General features: G+C 39.7%; 1 protein-coding gene across 2 annotated transcripts in view; it reads left to right on the top strand.

Annotated features, from left to right (window-relative positions):
- The window catches only part of ABCC3 (ATP binding cassette subfamily C member 3), a 47,997-nt gene that overhangs the window by 15,558 nt on the left and 16,006 nt on the right, over window positions 1-16,433 (top strand). For both annotated transcript variants that reach the window (XM_015646010.3, XM_033518710.1), the window contains exons 5-15: window positions 975-1,100; window positions 1,896-1,957; window positions 3,099-3,230; window positions 7,197-7,415; window positions 9,664-9,841; window positions 10,590-10,751; window positions 11,755-11,847; window positions 13,165-13,368; window positions 14,579-14,725; window positions 15,097-15,184; window positions 15,950-16,016. In XM_015646010.3, coding sequence (XP_015501496.1) covers window positions 975-1,100; window positions 1,896-1,957; window positions 3,099-3,230; window positions 7,197-7,415; window positions 9,664-9,841; window positions 10,590-10,751; window positions 11,755-11,847; window positions 13,165-13,368; window positions 14,579-14,725; window positions 15,097-15,184; window positions 15,950-16,016 — 1,478 coding nt within the window. The remainder of the gene's footprint in view (window positions 1-974; window positions 1,101-1,895; window positions 1,958-3,098; window positions 3,231-7,196; window positions 7,416-9,663; window positions 9,842-10,589; window positions 10,752-11,754; window positions 11,848-13,164; window positions 13,369-14,578; window positions 14,726-15,096; window positions 15,185-15,949; window positions 16,017-16,433) is intronic.

Below are 16,433 nucleotides of genomic sequence, written 5' to 3'. Positions count from 1 at the left end.
TCTGTTTGGTGGTTTCTTGTTTTTTTTCCTTCCTTCATTGTAATATTAGCAGCATTATCCTGTTAGCACAGATTTTCCTGTAGCAGGCTTTTGTAAATATTCCAGCAGAGATTGAATTAAATCTTAGCTGAGAACCTGGGCAGAACTTGGTCAGATAATAGCTGCAATCTGGTGAGACTGTTTCAAACACCACTTAGAGGCAGCTTTAATAAGTGAATATTGGACTATCAATGTTTGAATCCATAATCATCTTGAATCTGAGGGTGCAGAGCCTTAGAACAAGTCTGGGTAACTTTCTCCTCCTGTGACTGCCCAGAACCAAATATTCCTTCTCTTGCACTTAAGGTTTAAACATTTTAAGTGAACAATGAGAACATTCAGAATGAGAACATTCAGAATGGCATTATGGCATGAAAGAGCTGTATAAAGGACATCCCTCACAGCAAGAAGTTTTAGGTAAACTGCCAACTCATGATTAGGAAAGGAAATACCTCTAGAGCAGATGGGACTCTTTATTATGCAATGCAGTGGTTTTTCTGCAGCTTCTTCTGAAAGTTTTTAACACTCACTGTTTGTCAGTGACAAGATATTAAAGTAAAAGGATGTTCTCTGATCTGGGTTGACAATTTCCATGCTTAAGACATGATCATGCAAGAACCCCATGAGGTAATTTAAAAGGATGTTATGTAGACCTGATTCCAGAGGGTGTCTGCATACAGTGAGGATGTATAAACAGTTTGAACTTGACATGATTTAATGAAAAGCTTGAAGATAAGCATGTTCTTAGGCACTTGTCAGAGTAAGAGGAGCATATTTTTGTGATATAATTTGTGCTAGGAACTGCTTTTCAGTATTCAACTGTAGAGGAAGAAAGAAATTGCCAAAAGAAGCAGTGAAAAAGGAGAGACAGAGAGAGTATGGGGAGCTTGGAAGTACAATAAAATAATCATTTACAGTGTTTCTTTTCCCTCTAGGACCATGTAAATGAAAGGTTCAGGTTTACCACATTTTATGTCTACTTTGCTTTGATAATCATTGAATTGATACTTTCGTGTTTTAAAGAGAAGCCTCCATTTTTTTCCCCTGTTAATGTGGATGCTGTAAGTATTTTTCCACTTTGTTTATTTGGATTGTACAGACTACATGTTGTTTTGAGAGTTTCATTGAGAGTCCTTGGCATTGAAAGCAGATTTGGATTGTCATAGAGATGGCAGTACTTAATGACCCTTTTACACTGGGTATGGAGGATAATATTGGGGTTTGGAGTCTTTTTCCATTATCTGCATCATCAGAAATGGCTTAAAGCTGTGTAGTGAAAGAAACTTTCCTGCTTGCTGCTTCACAGAAGTGTAAATTATATTTATGAACATTGAAGTGTAATAATAATTATTTCAAGAGGGTTTTTTGAGGATATGGTGCTCTCCTTGCTTAACATTCATCTCGAGTTAGTGAAAGTCTATGAGGTTTGTCTTAATAAATGAGTTCTATATGTGTTGAGAACAGATATGGAAAAACATTAATAACAGAAGATGTTAGTGGTGTCACAGGTTAAATTTCTTCTCCAAATATAGTCTCTAGAATTGGATTTACGTTTAAACCAAGCTGAGAGAAAAGTTGAGCTCACGTGAACATCTCAGAAACTCTAGAATGACATTTCACTTTACAGGTGTAATTTAAAGGCAGTATATTAAACAATTTTTAGATGTAAGAGGAGCTCAGTATGATATGGGAAATGAAAGAAATCAATTTTATGTCTAATAGGACATAGGTACATACATGTAATATACCATATAGTATGCCAAAAATTATCAAAATAGACTGTTGTCATATTAAAGTAATGGTAAATACCTTGCTTTAATTATTTTCGGTTTTCTCCTCCCATAAATTCATTATAGAATCCATGTCCAGAGTTAAATTCAGGCTTCCTGTCAAGATTGACATTTTGGTGGTTTACAAGGTGAGTTTTCTCTTCAAAGTGTTGGACAGCTGAGAAACCCAAAACTTGTTTGTGATCTGTGTTGCACAAAGGGAGTGGTACAGAGATTTTCCTTCTGGGAGTAGCTGATGTTGGATGCTCTTTCATCCAGAACTGTGTCAGCATTTTGAGCATTTGCCTTTTTAGAAACAGAGAGCCCAAACTTTTTCTCTGCAAAGCAAGGCAGCAGCAGTATCATTACAAATAGGATGTGCAGCCTGGCTGTGCTCTACGCATGCTGGAATATAATCTAAACCAAGATGTAGCTCTGTGCTCCACAAGATAAATTGTGGAAGCCTTTCACCCAGCTGAAGGTGCATTTTATTTCCTGTTGAGGTTCACAAGTGAATGCTTTTTTATAAGGAAACCTTCTGTGCAAAAGGGAAGGTAAACTGGGCTGTGTATGTAAATGATTGCCACCAACTGAGGCTGCAGAAAAAGATGTGTGTGTATCAAAGATGCAAATTTGAGATTGTGCCTGCTACTCCATGATAAGGAAGTGGAACAGCTGTCAAGGCTTTTCCATGGTGGTTGAGATCTTCATTCTTCCACCCTTGGAACTTTATTGTCTTGATAACAGCTCTGTAAAGTTCTTTATAGTGAGAGGATGAGAACTTTCTAAACTTCTAGAATGTTCTCACTTCCCCAGTGAGATTCTTAACAACTAGGATGTTTGTATCCTTCACAAAATTCCTCTTACAGTTGAGGAACTGTAGTTTTCAGAAAAATACGCTTTTCCTTTAATTCTAGTGAGCTCCACTTTTGCATTTTGTTCACCTTTGACAGTTATTCCAGATCAACTTCATTATTTTCACTTCCAAAGCTTCACTGTTTCCATTTAACACCACAATTTCATCCAAATGCTTCTGGTAGTTTGTTTTTATTGTCCTTTTTTTTTTCTGAAGTGGTGTTTTCAATAAAATACATGCAATTAGAAATACATCATGTCCTTTCTTTAATTGCAAACATCAATAAAAGGAACAAAGGGTGATAATTATTCTCCCATCTTCCTTTCTGTGGAGTATCTTCTTGCTTTTGTTAGCTTAATAGTCCTAGAGTTCCTGGCAATGTTTTAAGTACTGTTTTCCAAACTGAATTGGACTGTCTTTCTCCATATGTGCAGCATGGCAATTCATGGGTACAAAAGGCCCCTCGAAGACAAAGATTTGTGGTCACTGAACGAAGATGACACTTCAAAAACTATTGTGCAACAACTGAGTAAAGAGTGGGACAGAGAAAAAGCAGAGTGCAAACAGTAAGTACATGAACAAGTCTGCAAACTTGAGAGATCTGAGTCCTTTCAGCACTCGTGAGCTGCTCATCCATTAAAATGAGCCAACTAAAATGCACCCACCACTTCAACCTTTCTGTTCTTCACTCATCAGTAGTCAAACTTTCTTATTTTAATTTAGGCAGAGGCAAGTAGGAGGTTTGTGGGACTTGTGTGCCATCAATTCACTTTTTAGGTGCTTAAGATCTCCATGGGCAGGTGGTGCCACTTCCCACATGGAGAAGGGCTGGAGATGTGTGAGGAGAAGCTGTTGAGTTGGGTTGTAGAAAATGAACAACTTTTCACCACTGAGCTGGCAGTTGTCTAACTGTATAATTGCATCCCTCCCAGGCATGTTGGAGCACAGCTTCTGGGCACATAAACCAAAAGGAATTTCTCATCTTCTTCATGAGTTTTTTGGACTGACAGTATTTTTAGCCTTAAGGCTCTCAACAGTGAGCAAGTCTTCACTTCTCAGTAGTAAAGATAAGAAACTCAGAACATGTGAAAGGCAGGGGGGGAAGAGACATCCAACTTTATTGCTGAGACCCTACTGCTGTTGCCTAGAAAACTAGCAGCAAAATTGTCCTAGTCTCTGATGGAAATGGGATAAGGGTCAGAACTTGTATACAGTTATACCCCTGCTTGAGAGGATTTCCTTCTTATTGCATGCATGTTCTGTCCTAATCTATTTTTAAAAATTAGCTATTGTGCAGCTCTATTTTCTTCTCCCACTGTTTGGTGTCCAAAATCTTTCCAAGCAAATTGATGTGATAATAGTGTGTTTCAGATGAAAAATGTCAATAAGGAGGAGGCCTGTGCTTCCATGTCCTTTCATTGTGGACATTTATTCTCCATGTGGAGGCTTTCCTCTGTTCTCTTCTGTGCATGTTCTTGTCAAATGAGAAAGACCTATTATTTGATACTATTAGGAGAGAGTTGTAATTTTCTTGGCAAGGCTAAATATGATGTGGAGAGTTCCACTTTTCAACTGAAATTTGAAATACTTCCAGCACTAACACTAGCAGCTGTCCACTAGTGCTCTGCATGGATGTGTTTTAGTTCTACATCAGGGTTTATTTTTGGGGTTTTTTTTCATTGTCTTAATGTCTCTATTTTTATGGTGTTGAATAATGTGCATTGTCTGGGTTCTGGTCTTTTTGCGCCGACATAAATCTTATTCCCTCAGGCTATTTTACAGTAAGAGCATAGCCATCATGCAGAAGTGCTTGGGGTCCAGGAAAACTTTTACTAGGAAACCAGAAACCGTGCCTGGAGTTTTGTCAGAGGATTCATTGCATTTTGGAAACTATTCATGTAAACTGAGGCCAGTTGGCAATGAATTTAGCTATAAATTATGAGTCATGTTCAGCTCAGGTAAAATTTTATGGCAACTGTGTTAATGATTCTAAGATGGGGAAAAGAGCAAAAACAAAGCAAATCACTGTATTCCAAATTGATGGGTTTCATAGAACTCTAAAAGCTCTGCTTATTCTTCAGTTTTAAGTAGATATTCTCTATTACATCCTGTCAACTAACATTAGTGGTAGTTGCTTGTAAGACATTGTAAATATTTTTTTTTCCTTTTAACTCTCATTAAATCTGCTCTGAGCAAGATTTTATGACATTAGAAATGCTGTGTCAATTTGTACAGATGTTGAAAGTGTGATGAAAAGTATTTGTAGTGACATAGTAGTAATTTATTTTTAAAAACTTAATCAATTGCTGCTCTGACATAGCTAAAGCTTTAAACTTGTTTTGTGGTAATGATTATGACATTTCTGTTGTTCCCAAACCTTTTTTTGCTTCACAGCTGTCTTGTACTATTAAATAATTACTAAAAATTCATTTGTTTCTAGTGAGTTCCAGGAGAGACCAGCATGGATTTAAAATGTTCCTATAGATAATAAAGTACACAAAGACTTTTTTTTTTCCTTTATTTTGCTATCTTTGCTTATATGGCTGAAGTTTTAACTCACTTTACTGAAAAGTGCAGTTTCTTCTGAGAAAGTTAGGGCTGTGCTGGATGGAGAAGAGAGAGCTGGAATGTATTTTCCCTCATTTTTGGTTAGCTTCTGATTTTAGAGACCATCCTTATGAAGAGATATTGAAGATGCAGGGCCTTGTCAGCACCAGTGAGAAACTGTGTGTTTTCCCACGAGGTAAATCAGTACCTATTATCTGCCCTGCTATAAATAATGGCAACCTATAAATAAATAAAATAAAAAAACATGCTTTTTGCTTTGATAAAAAGCTGGGTGTGAGCAGACCAACACACTGCTGAAAATCTGACCTCACCTAACTACAGGTAGTAAATACTAAAAGTGCATTTTCTCCCTTTGGGACTCTTAGCTGTAAGAGAACCATTGCTTTGCTGTTAGCTCGGTGTAATAAACATTTTTAAGAGCACAAAGTCAGGGGTGAATAGTTTTGTTTCTTCAAATCCTTTGATGAGTTTAACAGCCTGGTTGCCAGAAAAACAAGGCTTTGCTCATGAAGTCTCCAGGTTTGATCTGGAAGACAAAGACAACACTGTTCTTGTCTGGGGGGGGAAAAATTAATTGTCTGGGTAGGTTCTCCCCCTGCCCTCAAGCTTTATTGCAAAGACATTGAGATTGGCAAATGGCTTTTTCTGAAAGGATGGGGACAAGTTTATAAATGTGGACTGTTAGCCACAACATTCACAGTGAATGCTCACAGGCTGTTGGAATTATTTGACTCTGTAGCTAGCCAGCTCCAAAACTGCACAGTCTTTATGGAAAATAATAAATTCAACCTCACTTGGTAGCACTTACAAGTTATTTATCAAATGTCTTCTGGTAAATATTCACTGTTCCTAGGGTGTCTTTCCCATCTGTTTTTTCTTGTAAAGCTCATGTGCCCCAGATTAATTTCCTTCTTCCTGTTCCACCTGGACTTAACTTTCCTGTTTGACATTCAGGAAATTTTTCTCTGGTCCCATAGCCCCCAGGAAGCAACAGTAATTTGATATTTTCTGGTAGAAAAGTTGCTAGGATGATGTTTGAGAGCAATTCATGGAGGAAATAATTTCCCAGAGTGTTGCCCTGAGAATTAAGCTTTCTTATATTGTTTTCATAATTTCTAGCCACTTTTCCAGGAAAGTAACTATAAACATAGATGTTTATACATTCCATTAAAGATATGTCTTTTGATGGATGTTTCTCAGGACCAGTGTGGTTGGGAAGGTGATGACCTGACAATCCAATCCCTGCTCGTTGTTGAGAATCTATAAATACTGAAAGGACAGAATAAAGTTCTCTCTTCTTTTATCACACATTGAGCTGTGTCTGTGTGAATCATTTCATGTCCAACAGTGACACCAGAGCAGACCCTTTGCTGATGGGCAACAGAAATCAGGCACCTAAATCCCAAAGGGGCTTCTACAAAACCTTCCTGGAACCCTGCAGGGCAGTTTGGGCATGTTGGGCTCATTTTTCATCAGTCAGTCTAAAAGAGTATGTGGAAGAGTCACTTTTGTTAGCTTATTTGGCAGAGGGAGAGAGGTAAAAAGTGTGAAAGGAAAAGACAGCTACTGACTGAACAATGAACACAGGCCTCAAAAGAAGAGGGTGAGGGTGCCTTGAGTGAGATGTCCATAGCACTTCTTTGAGGATTCCTGTACAATAAATTGGAGATTCCAAGTCAAGTCTGTCCTCTAAGGAAGTCCAGCTTTCCTCTCCTCCTCCTTTGGGCCACATTCTCATCCCATGATGATTGATTTTCTGGCCTGAGGGTTGTCCCCCATAAGTACTGCAGAGAAAAAGAAAATAAGACAAAATTGCACATGAGTGGCTGATCCTGAGCACACCTTGATGGTGTTGGAAGTCTTGCTGTTGGTCAGTAGCAGAGCAGAGGAGGGTGCAGACTTTGGGGTGTTCCCACAGGGCAGTGCCATTCTTGTCATTTGTCTCTTGTCACTTATTTCCCTAGGAAAGAGGATGTGTCATACATGAAGAAATCAAACCATGCACTGAACCATGTTGGTGGCAGCCCAGAGGAAGCAGAAGTCCTGATCAGAGACAAAAAGCACAATAGGAAACCTTCCTTTCTCAAGGCTTTGTTGAGGACCTTTGGGCCATACTTCTTAATTGGCTCCTTCTTCAAGCTGATACAAGACCTACTTTCTTTCATCAATCCTCATCTATTAAGGTTGGTTTACTCTGTGAGTAGTGTCTATGGCAATCCCTATGGAGGCTTGGCTTTGGCACAGGGCATTTGTTTTTGAAATGCAGAGTCAGTTTCCCTCACAGTGCTACATGTGTGTGCTCCCTCACCTTCCCCCTGCAATGCCGTGAGACACGAGTTCTTTGGTGTGGACTCAGCTGTAAATTGGACAAGCTTCACTGAAATGCTCCCTTTGTAAATCTCCCATCACCAGTGGGCAGCTTTGAATTACAAATTACCTGTGGCTCTGTGATTCAGTCCAAAGCAATTTCTCCCCATTTCTAAAGGATTAGCTGTGAAATCAAGTGCAGCACTGCTGGCTGGATCCAGTGGTCTCTGGACAGCTCATGTGTGCATGGTGGTCACAGCTGTGGCGTGACTTGATGTGTAAATGTTGTGTGATGCTCCAGTATGTGGTGCTCTGGACATGCTACTGTCCTCTGGGAAACGTTTTGGACCATTTATATGAGTTTATGTGCTCTCAGTTGTGCTCAGCAATGAGAATGTGAGAGGCACACTTACAGTGAATTTCCATGTGAAAGAAAATTATGGTTCTATTAAGAAAACCCCCAAAAAATGGAGAAAGAGGTCATGAGAGAAGTGGTTTGTCCTCAAATTCTCTTTGTATGAGGAAAGCCTCTGTCTCCCATATCCTGGGGGGCCAGTTGCTCAGCCTGATCCACAAAGGAAAATTGCACAATCCCCACATTTTTTCTCTATTAGTATTGTTCTTAAAGTGAGGAATTAGCCAGATAATCATTAACTAGGAAGAAAGCAGTAGTGGAATTACCAGTATTTCTGCCTAACAATTATTAATGGAAAAGCACATAGTCCTGCTAATGCATGAGAGAGGAATGGAGCTTGGGTGGAGGTCACAGGTGGATGTAGGGAAAGGGAGAAGGCTCTGTTCCTGTTTGAGCATCTCTTAAAATAACCTGTGCTCTGAGATCATGTTGTTCTGTGGGTGGTTTGTGATACACAGAAACTTACTAAAAAGAGGGTGACATTTAATAGCTGACAGTTTGTCTTCTCCCAGAGCCCCTGCTGAAGAGGAGGCTGCTGGCTGCCTCCTGAGAACACATTAAGTGTAACCTATTCTGGGAATTTCTCAAATTTGCATGAATATATTTCAGTGATATCTCTGATATGGTGAATTTCTTCTCAAGTCTAAATTCCTGCAGTTTGGGAAAATGCCCTTCTGATGGTGAGGGAAGATGAAAAAAACATGGCTGTCTGGCAGACTGCATGTAAGACAGTTTTGTGTTTCTAAAAACATTGGTGAATCCTTGGGACTAGCAGGAAGAGGTTTTCCTGAAGCTGTTCCCTTTTGCAGCATGAATGAAAAGAGCAATGCAGAAATAAGATTTCTCTGAACTGGAAGAAGAAAGATGTAGCAACCTCACACTTCTGCTACAAAGCTTTGGTTGCCTTATTTGTAGTTTCCAGCTCCATTTTTCTCCAGCTGATTGTTTGAACCATGGAGTCAGATCTCTATTTCTCCTATATTTTGACAGTTCAGTATTCTGGTCAGTAGGCTGAAATCACAAATGTGATTTTTGAGAGGACTGGACACTCCATGTGTCATTCTGCTTGTTTGCTGTGTGTCAGTGTGCACCTCTGGCAATGAGAGCAGCTGTGAAGAGTAACAAAGAGCTGATCAATAATAGATGCTGTAGCCAGCTTAATGGTACCATTTTACAAAAAATAAAAAAGAAAAAAAGTAAGAGTGAAGAACTCTTTATGTATCCATCCAGGAGGATATCTTTTAATTTAGCTTTTTTCTGTGGGAAAACACCTCAGGCAGAAGCACTCAGGATGCTTGAAGAGGATTTGGGTAAGAAGCTGGTTTTGCTTGCTCTGCTGCACTGCCTTACTCTGTCCTATCATTCACCTCTTGCCCTGAGGGGCTGCCTGACAGAGCTCAGACAGTGCACTGTATGTTTAAACCCTGAGTCTCAGGGGAAACCAAGAGTATATTTCATTTTCAGGCTCATTTACAAATGGACTTTCTCACTGGCAGAGCTGCAGGTTTTGCTGTTAGATCTTTGCAATGTTCAACTGAAATTATAAATCAGCCTGTGTCCTGGTGAGCTGTTTGCTTTTTGTGGTTAGGGAAAGGATGTGACAGGATGCTGTAGTTGGGAGAAGCTTGTTATGTCCCATTAAATTTGGTGTGTGGTTTTTAAATTTTTGTTTCTTTTTCCTTTTCCTTCCCTACTCTGCTGACGAACAGTATATTAATCGGCTTCATTAAGAACAAAGATGCTCCAGCCTGGTGGGGATTTTTGATTGCAGCTCTGATGTTTATCTGTGCTGTGCTGCAGACACTCATCCTTCACCAGCACTTCCAGTACTGCTATGTTACTGGGATGAGGCTGAGGACTGGGATCACTGGGGTGATATACCGAAAGGTAAGTCTGGAAGCATTTTGTGGGCTGGAACACCAACCAGGCATGTGTGCTCAGTTCTCACATATTAGGGAAGATTAGGCATGTTGGAGAGGAGCAGCCTCCTGAAATAGAAAAGATTGGAGGTATGGTGAGTTTTTAGGAGTACCTCTTTCATACTTTACAGAATTTTCTAATGATCAATACTATAATAGGGGTGTTCTGGTAGGTTACTAGACATTCCAATACTGGTTCACTTTAAATGCTGAAAGGGGAAAGACTTAGATTACATATGAGGAGGAAATTCTTCCATGTGATGGTGGGGAGGCCTGGCACAGGGTGCCTGCAAGAGCTGTGGGTGGCCCATCCCAGGAAGTGCCCAGGGCCAGGTTTGATGGGGCTTGGAGCAACCTGGGACAGTGGAAGCTGTCCTTGCCCGTGGCAGAGGGGTTGGAAATTTAAGGTCCCTTCCCATCCTCACCATTCCATGGTTTGGAAGAGGGATCCAGGAGAAGAACATGTTTATGCTATGAGTGGATTAGACCCAGTGAGGTTTTGTTCAGATTGTACACACTGCTTGAGCTGGAGATGCTCACAAGCAAAACCATTTCATGAGCTCTTGTTCCTTGGAGATCAGGAATTGATGTAAGTGAATTATTTTATTCTTTTTGGAGAAACACAATCTTGGACAGTGTCATTTTGCTAATAATTGAGTATTTGCTATCCATGTGTGTCAAGACTGTGAGTGTACTGAAGCTCTCTCCCTTGTCAGTCCTTAGCCATCACAAACTCTGCAAAGCGCTCATCTACTGTTGGAGAAATTGTCAACCTGATGTCAGTGGATGCCCAACGTTTCATGGACCTGATGACTTTCCTGAACATGTTGTGGTCTGCACCACTCCAGATATTTCTAGCTTTGTATTTCCTCTGGCAGGTACAGACATTGTCACAATTTTATTCACAGCTCATCTAAATTATGTGCAGGCTTTTTCTTTTTCCTTTTTTTTGTTAATTTATCAATTTGACCCTCCACTGCTTTTTTTACAAACTTTAAGTGTTCTGTCCTCTGGTAAAATAGCTTTTACTGCTGTACACCCTCATTTAGTGTCTTAATTATTTTGTTCAGCTGATAGGCCAGATGGGCATTTGAAACAGAACATTTCCTTTGTCTTTCCCCTGTCCTTTCTCTACTTTGATGGGCTCAGTCTTGGACTTTTGTTCCCAGTGGTTGATACAAATGCCAACTTGAGGGAAGTGCTTTAGAGACCAAACCAGACAAAAACCTGGATGTAGGAAATGTCATATGTAGAGATTATATCCTGCTACATAAAGAAGTTTGGTCCAAGTCAACATGAAACAAATCTCACCTGGAAAAACCACAATTTTTCATTTGCTACGGTGGCATTGTTTCAGATTTATGCCAGGTTCAGTTTGAGCACTGACTTTCAGACTTGTTTCTGTGCAATTAATGTCCTTTTATACATAAAACAGTAGCACCAACTTAACCATATTGATTTTGACTCAAAAGCCATTCAATTGCAGCAGCTTTGAGTTACTGCTCTGCTGGAAGCTGGCTCTGGTTGTCAGCAGTTTGTTTGCTTGTACTCACACTGAGGGTACTGTGATAATTCTGTAATTACAGTTCCCTTGGTCAGAGAAAGATCAAGAGAATAGTTCCAATCACTGATAGAAGAACAATAATAATAATAATTGGTGCTGGTGGTGGTAGTAGTAGTAGTAGTAGTAGTGGTATTCAAAGTGGTTCCTGTCCTATTTTTCTGTCTCCTCTTCACAGTTGCTCTGTGGAATCACAACCCTTCACTGGGATAAGTTCAACTTGTCAACATTGATTTCTGTTTCTATCACTTACTGTTGTTTTAGTGCTGACTGTGGGGAACACTCGGGCACAACAACTTACTCTTTGTATTTAAATCAAGACTTTAGGGCCTCCTGTGCTGGCTGGAGTTGCTGTGATGGTCTTACTTATCCCATTTAACTCTGCAATAGCAATAAAAACCAGAGCATTCCAGGTAAGGTACCAGCAGAGGAGGTAATGTTACATGAGTTGGCAGCTGTGCTGTGAGAAATGAAAATATCAGGAGTTGTTAGTAAGGTGCCATTTGCAACAATTTACTTCATGAGTAAGAATGTACTGATATGTTTAATAACTGTGTCATCTTAGATACTTTTTCCATAGGGAATTGAATGCAATTTAAGGGAAAGGTATGTCATTGCAACAGTGGCTTCTTCATACCCCTAGAGCAGCTTTTGGAATTAGCAAGAGGTTTCTTTGTCTTCATATCCCTTCACCTGGTATCTTCCTCTAGGATTATCTAGAGAAAGGCAAATAAATGCTGTTCTTTAAGCTGCAAATGAATGTTTTCAGAGGTGGCAGCTAAAACCTGACAATTTGAGTTTTATGCTAAAAGCCATTGTTGATGTTCACTGCTACTGAGCTGGGCCAAATTTCATTTATTGTCTTAAGGTAAAATGATCCTTTATTCCTTTCTTTGTAGTCTTAGTTATCTCCAGTCAGGGAAAGCTGAAAAAATACCAATATAACAGTGCCCTCTGGCTTTGTGCTAGAAAAGACCTGATAATTTTCTTGTGCTAGCCTATCAGACTGTTTGGAAGATTAAAAAAGAAATTAAAAGTCAATCTGTTGGTGTAAAAAAAAGGGGAGAGTTGGAAAATGAATACAAATTATTATATTAAAGCATAACCTTAGTAACAGAGTGATATTATTATATGCCTTAAAGAGACACACAGGCTTTTTAAATCTCTTGGATGCTGACACGTTCATAGTAACATTCCTTTTCTCCCTTGCCCATTATGAGATGCTCCAAGCTGTATAACTTGTTTTGCATATGTGTGTGAATTTTGTCTATAAATTCAAGCAGGGATGTTTTTATTTTAATAACTGAATGGAACACTTTATTTTAATACATAGGGAAAAAAAGCCCTAGGAGTAGCCAAAATTTTCAAGGGATAAGAGATACATCTGTGCAAACAAGGGAAAAAAAATATCTGAAGAAGTCAAAGGAAATGGTAGGGTAGTATTTTTGTAAAGTGGCTGAATCTTTCTTTAAAATGGTTTAAAAATGTGTCTCTTAAAAGTGAAAATGAGTGGAAAGCTTTTGTAGTCTGCTTTCCTTTGATTTCTCATGTCTTTGGAGAAAGACCTTAACTTGCATCATAAACTGATAACAGTCTGGCTTTCTGTGATTATCTTTTGCATCCTCTTCAGGAATAGCCTGAGGACCACCACAGCTGTGAGACATATGTTGAAAAACTCTCCTGTAGTCCTGGCTGTGACTCTGTGTCTCCTGTGTTTACCAATAACCCAGGTGGAACAAATGCAATACAAAGACTCCCGCATTAAACTGATGAATGAGATCCTGGGTGGCATCAAGGTGCTGAAGCTCTATGCTTGGGAACCATCCTTTTCAGAAAAGGTCCTGGAGATAAGGAGGAATGAGCTGAGAGTTTTGAAAAAATCTGCCTATCTCAATTCTTTGTCCACCTTTGCCTGGATCAGCGCACCCTTCCTGGTAAATTAAATTTGCATGGCTCTCTAAGCTGTACAAGTGCACCTTTGAAGGATAAATCTGAAGCTTTCTGCTTATTAATGTACATAGGAATAAAATGTAACTTTTTTGAAGGAATTATTCACATGCTTTGATTCAGAGTTCCCTGTTCTTGAGAGCCTTTTTGTTAATCAGTATTAAAGTATTTTGTGATAAAGCCTGCCAGTGGAAGCTGGGAATAGTTGTCACAGGAGAATTTCCAACCACTTCAAAGTACTTCCCATAACAAATTGAAACTAGAATTTGAAACCTCAGAGACATCTGTGAACAGCAAAAGAGCAAAAGAAACTTTAATTGAGTCAGTCAGGACGACGTCTGTCTTTAGTTCTCATTTCAACCTTCATGTTACTGTGCTCTGCTTGTTTTAGTGACAGAGGGAGTTGTAAAATTATTCTTCAACTCAAAAAAGATATTGATTTAATGTGAAAACTAAAGCCCAATTTATAGTATTATCAATTCTGTAATGCTTTTTCATCAATTTTGTCTTTTCCTCTATTTTCCACTTCACTGGACTGTGATCCCTTTTGCAGAAAGGGTATGGTGAATAAAACCATTCAGATAAGTCTGTGGTCAAAACTATTCCCAGCCAACTTTTCTCGAGATCAAAGGCCCAGCCCTGCAGGAATGATCTGAATAGCCTGGAGGTTCTGCCCCTTTTGTAGTTCCCTGAAGTCACTGCACTTCCCTCAGTGCACATTCCTGTTCCTGCTCACTGTCAGTTTGTTGCACAGGATTGTCCTTCCACAGTCATACATCAAGCCAGCAAAAAACTTGGATTTCACTCCCTTCTCTACTGATTAGTGAATCTTGTTTGCTCAGCCTGCAGTTTACAATGGGAAAATTTGCTTAGGTGGAGCTGGAAGAAACCACTACCCGATAACAGCTTTTCCTTTTTATTTACCCAAGTCCTGTAGTTCAACTCCTGAAGCTCTTAGTTCAACTGAATGTAACCATTATAAACCCGAAAGTTCTTTTATTCTGTGTGCCCTTTTTCTGTACCAACTTGTCCATAGGGCTTTGCAGTCTTAAATTATGTTGAAAAGGTCAGAAACAAGGAATATTCCCGGTTTTGTGGTTGATACTTTTATTTCCAAGATGCCTGTCAGGATTGAGTGCTTTTAAAATGTCAGAATATACCAGACATCTCACAGTAAACTCCCTTTCTGGCTTTCAGGTAGCACTGACAACATTTGCTGTGTATGTCTCTGTGAATGAGAAGAATATCCTGGATGCAGAAAAGGCTTTTGTGTCCCTGTCCTATTTCAATATCTTGAGGTTTCCCCTCAATATACTTCCACAAGTCATTAGCAATATTGCACAGGTAAGGAGGGCCTGGAGCACAGGTTGTTCTGAAAAACTTGATCAGAAAGAACATATCCTTGATTTCTGGAATGCAGAGATTTCTTCCATCAGCCTGTTAGCTGGTTTTCCTTTTAATGTCCTTTCTTTCCTGCTGTCCTGCATTGGAAAGCCTGGCATCTTCTGAGTGAGCCTGTCTGTGTGAATTTTTCTTTGCTCAGATAAACTCAGCTTGGTGTGAGAAATTTCACAGTTAAAAGTTTGAATCTCAGCATAAGACTCATTGGAGGCTCATGGGGGGAAGCTAAAGGCATTATGCATGCTTTCTTTTTCACTAGTAAGAGCACTAAGTTATTAAAAGAATGATGAAATAATGCCACATTCTTTTATTAGACAAGCGTTTCCCTAAAAAGAATTCAGCAGTTCCTGAGTCATGATGAACTTGATCCAAATTGTGTGGAAACAGAAGTGATTGCACCAGGTAAAGCTGTTGATATATCTCTTTTGGACTGGTTGAAATATGAAAAAAGGCAAAAAGAAAATAACAATAGTAATCTTGGGATAAAAAAAAAAAAAGGGAAGAAGCTGCTGCTCTGAAAAGTGTTTGGTGTTCAGGCTATGTGGAAATCAGAAAGGTGTCTGGCCATATTTTTGAGCTGGTTTGGCCCGAGCTTGCATCTGCAATGTACTGGATGCTAACAGCACTGAATATGGAGTGCATCCACTAACCATGGACAGCAAGACTTGTTCAAACCTTTCACACTGCTCAAATGCTCTGGAACTTTGTGAATAGTTTTGATTACTTCTGTTCAAAACAATATCCCCAAACAATTGAGTAAGCCAGGTGTGGCAAGCAAAAAGCTGCAGAGTGTCAAAGTTAATCTGATACATTAAAATCAACAGCATGCAGTGGTGTCCTACTGACTTGAAAGGAGTTCCTGAAGTAAAATTGTGGTGGTGCTGAGCAGCACATGTTGGGAGCAGCTCCACCAGGGCAGGTTGAAGCAGGACATCTTTTCAGCTCCCTAGATGTCAGGTCACAGTCTGTAGCTGAAGCTGCAGTCAGTTATTTTCACTCTGAAAAGTCTGTCTTGTGACATACAGGCATGAACCCGTGCTTTCCATGCCAGCAGAAGAGGGAAGTGCAGTGTGTGTAAATAAAGATCCCTCTGTCAGCCTATTCTCAGTTGTGCTGTTGTGAGTAACACATTTCCTGCCCCTCTGTTGTTGTGTTTTTGCCACACAGGCAATGCCATCAGCGTAAGAAATGCCACGTTCAGCTGGGGAAAGGAGCTTAAGCCAACGCTGAAAGAGTAAGATTTCTCTGTGCAGTTGCAATACAACATCTACCTGGTCTCTTGGGAGGTCTGTTTGAAAGGTGTCTGGTAAAAAACATGCATCACATTTCAGCATCCCTTCTGCCTTTAAAACATGGAGCTCATGCCTCATGCTCTTTAGGCTTTATAGAATAGGGATTGTATATTGTAAGGCTTTAACTCCACAGCAACCAGCATAAAATAGTTACCTATTGAAAGACAGGCTCCATAAATTCCTTAAATATACAGTTTTTGGACAAAAGCATTTTTTGAAGCATTGGACAAATCAAATTGATGGAATTTGAGGACAGCTGAGAGGTCTGTGTTTGGACCAAGATGTGCCAGCAGTGGTCTGTTCCTTGAACAGGCTTGTGGCAGATTTATCCCTGTGGCAGTGAAAGGCCATCTCCAGAC

Source organism: Parus major, chromosome 18 (genome assembly GCF_001522545.3).
Source record: "Parus major isolate Abel chromosome 18, Parus_major1.1, whole genome shotgun sequence".
In the NCBI taxonomy this organism is placed as follows: domain Eukaryota; kingdom Metazoa; phylum Chordata; class Aves; order Passeriformes; family Paridae; genus Parus; species Parus major.
This window is presented reverse-complemented; position numbering and strand designations above follow the sequence as displayed.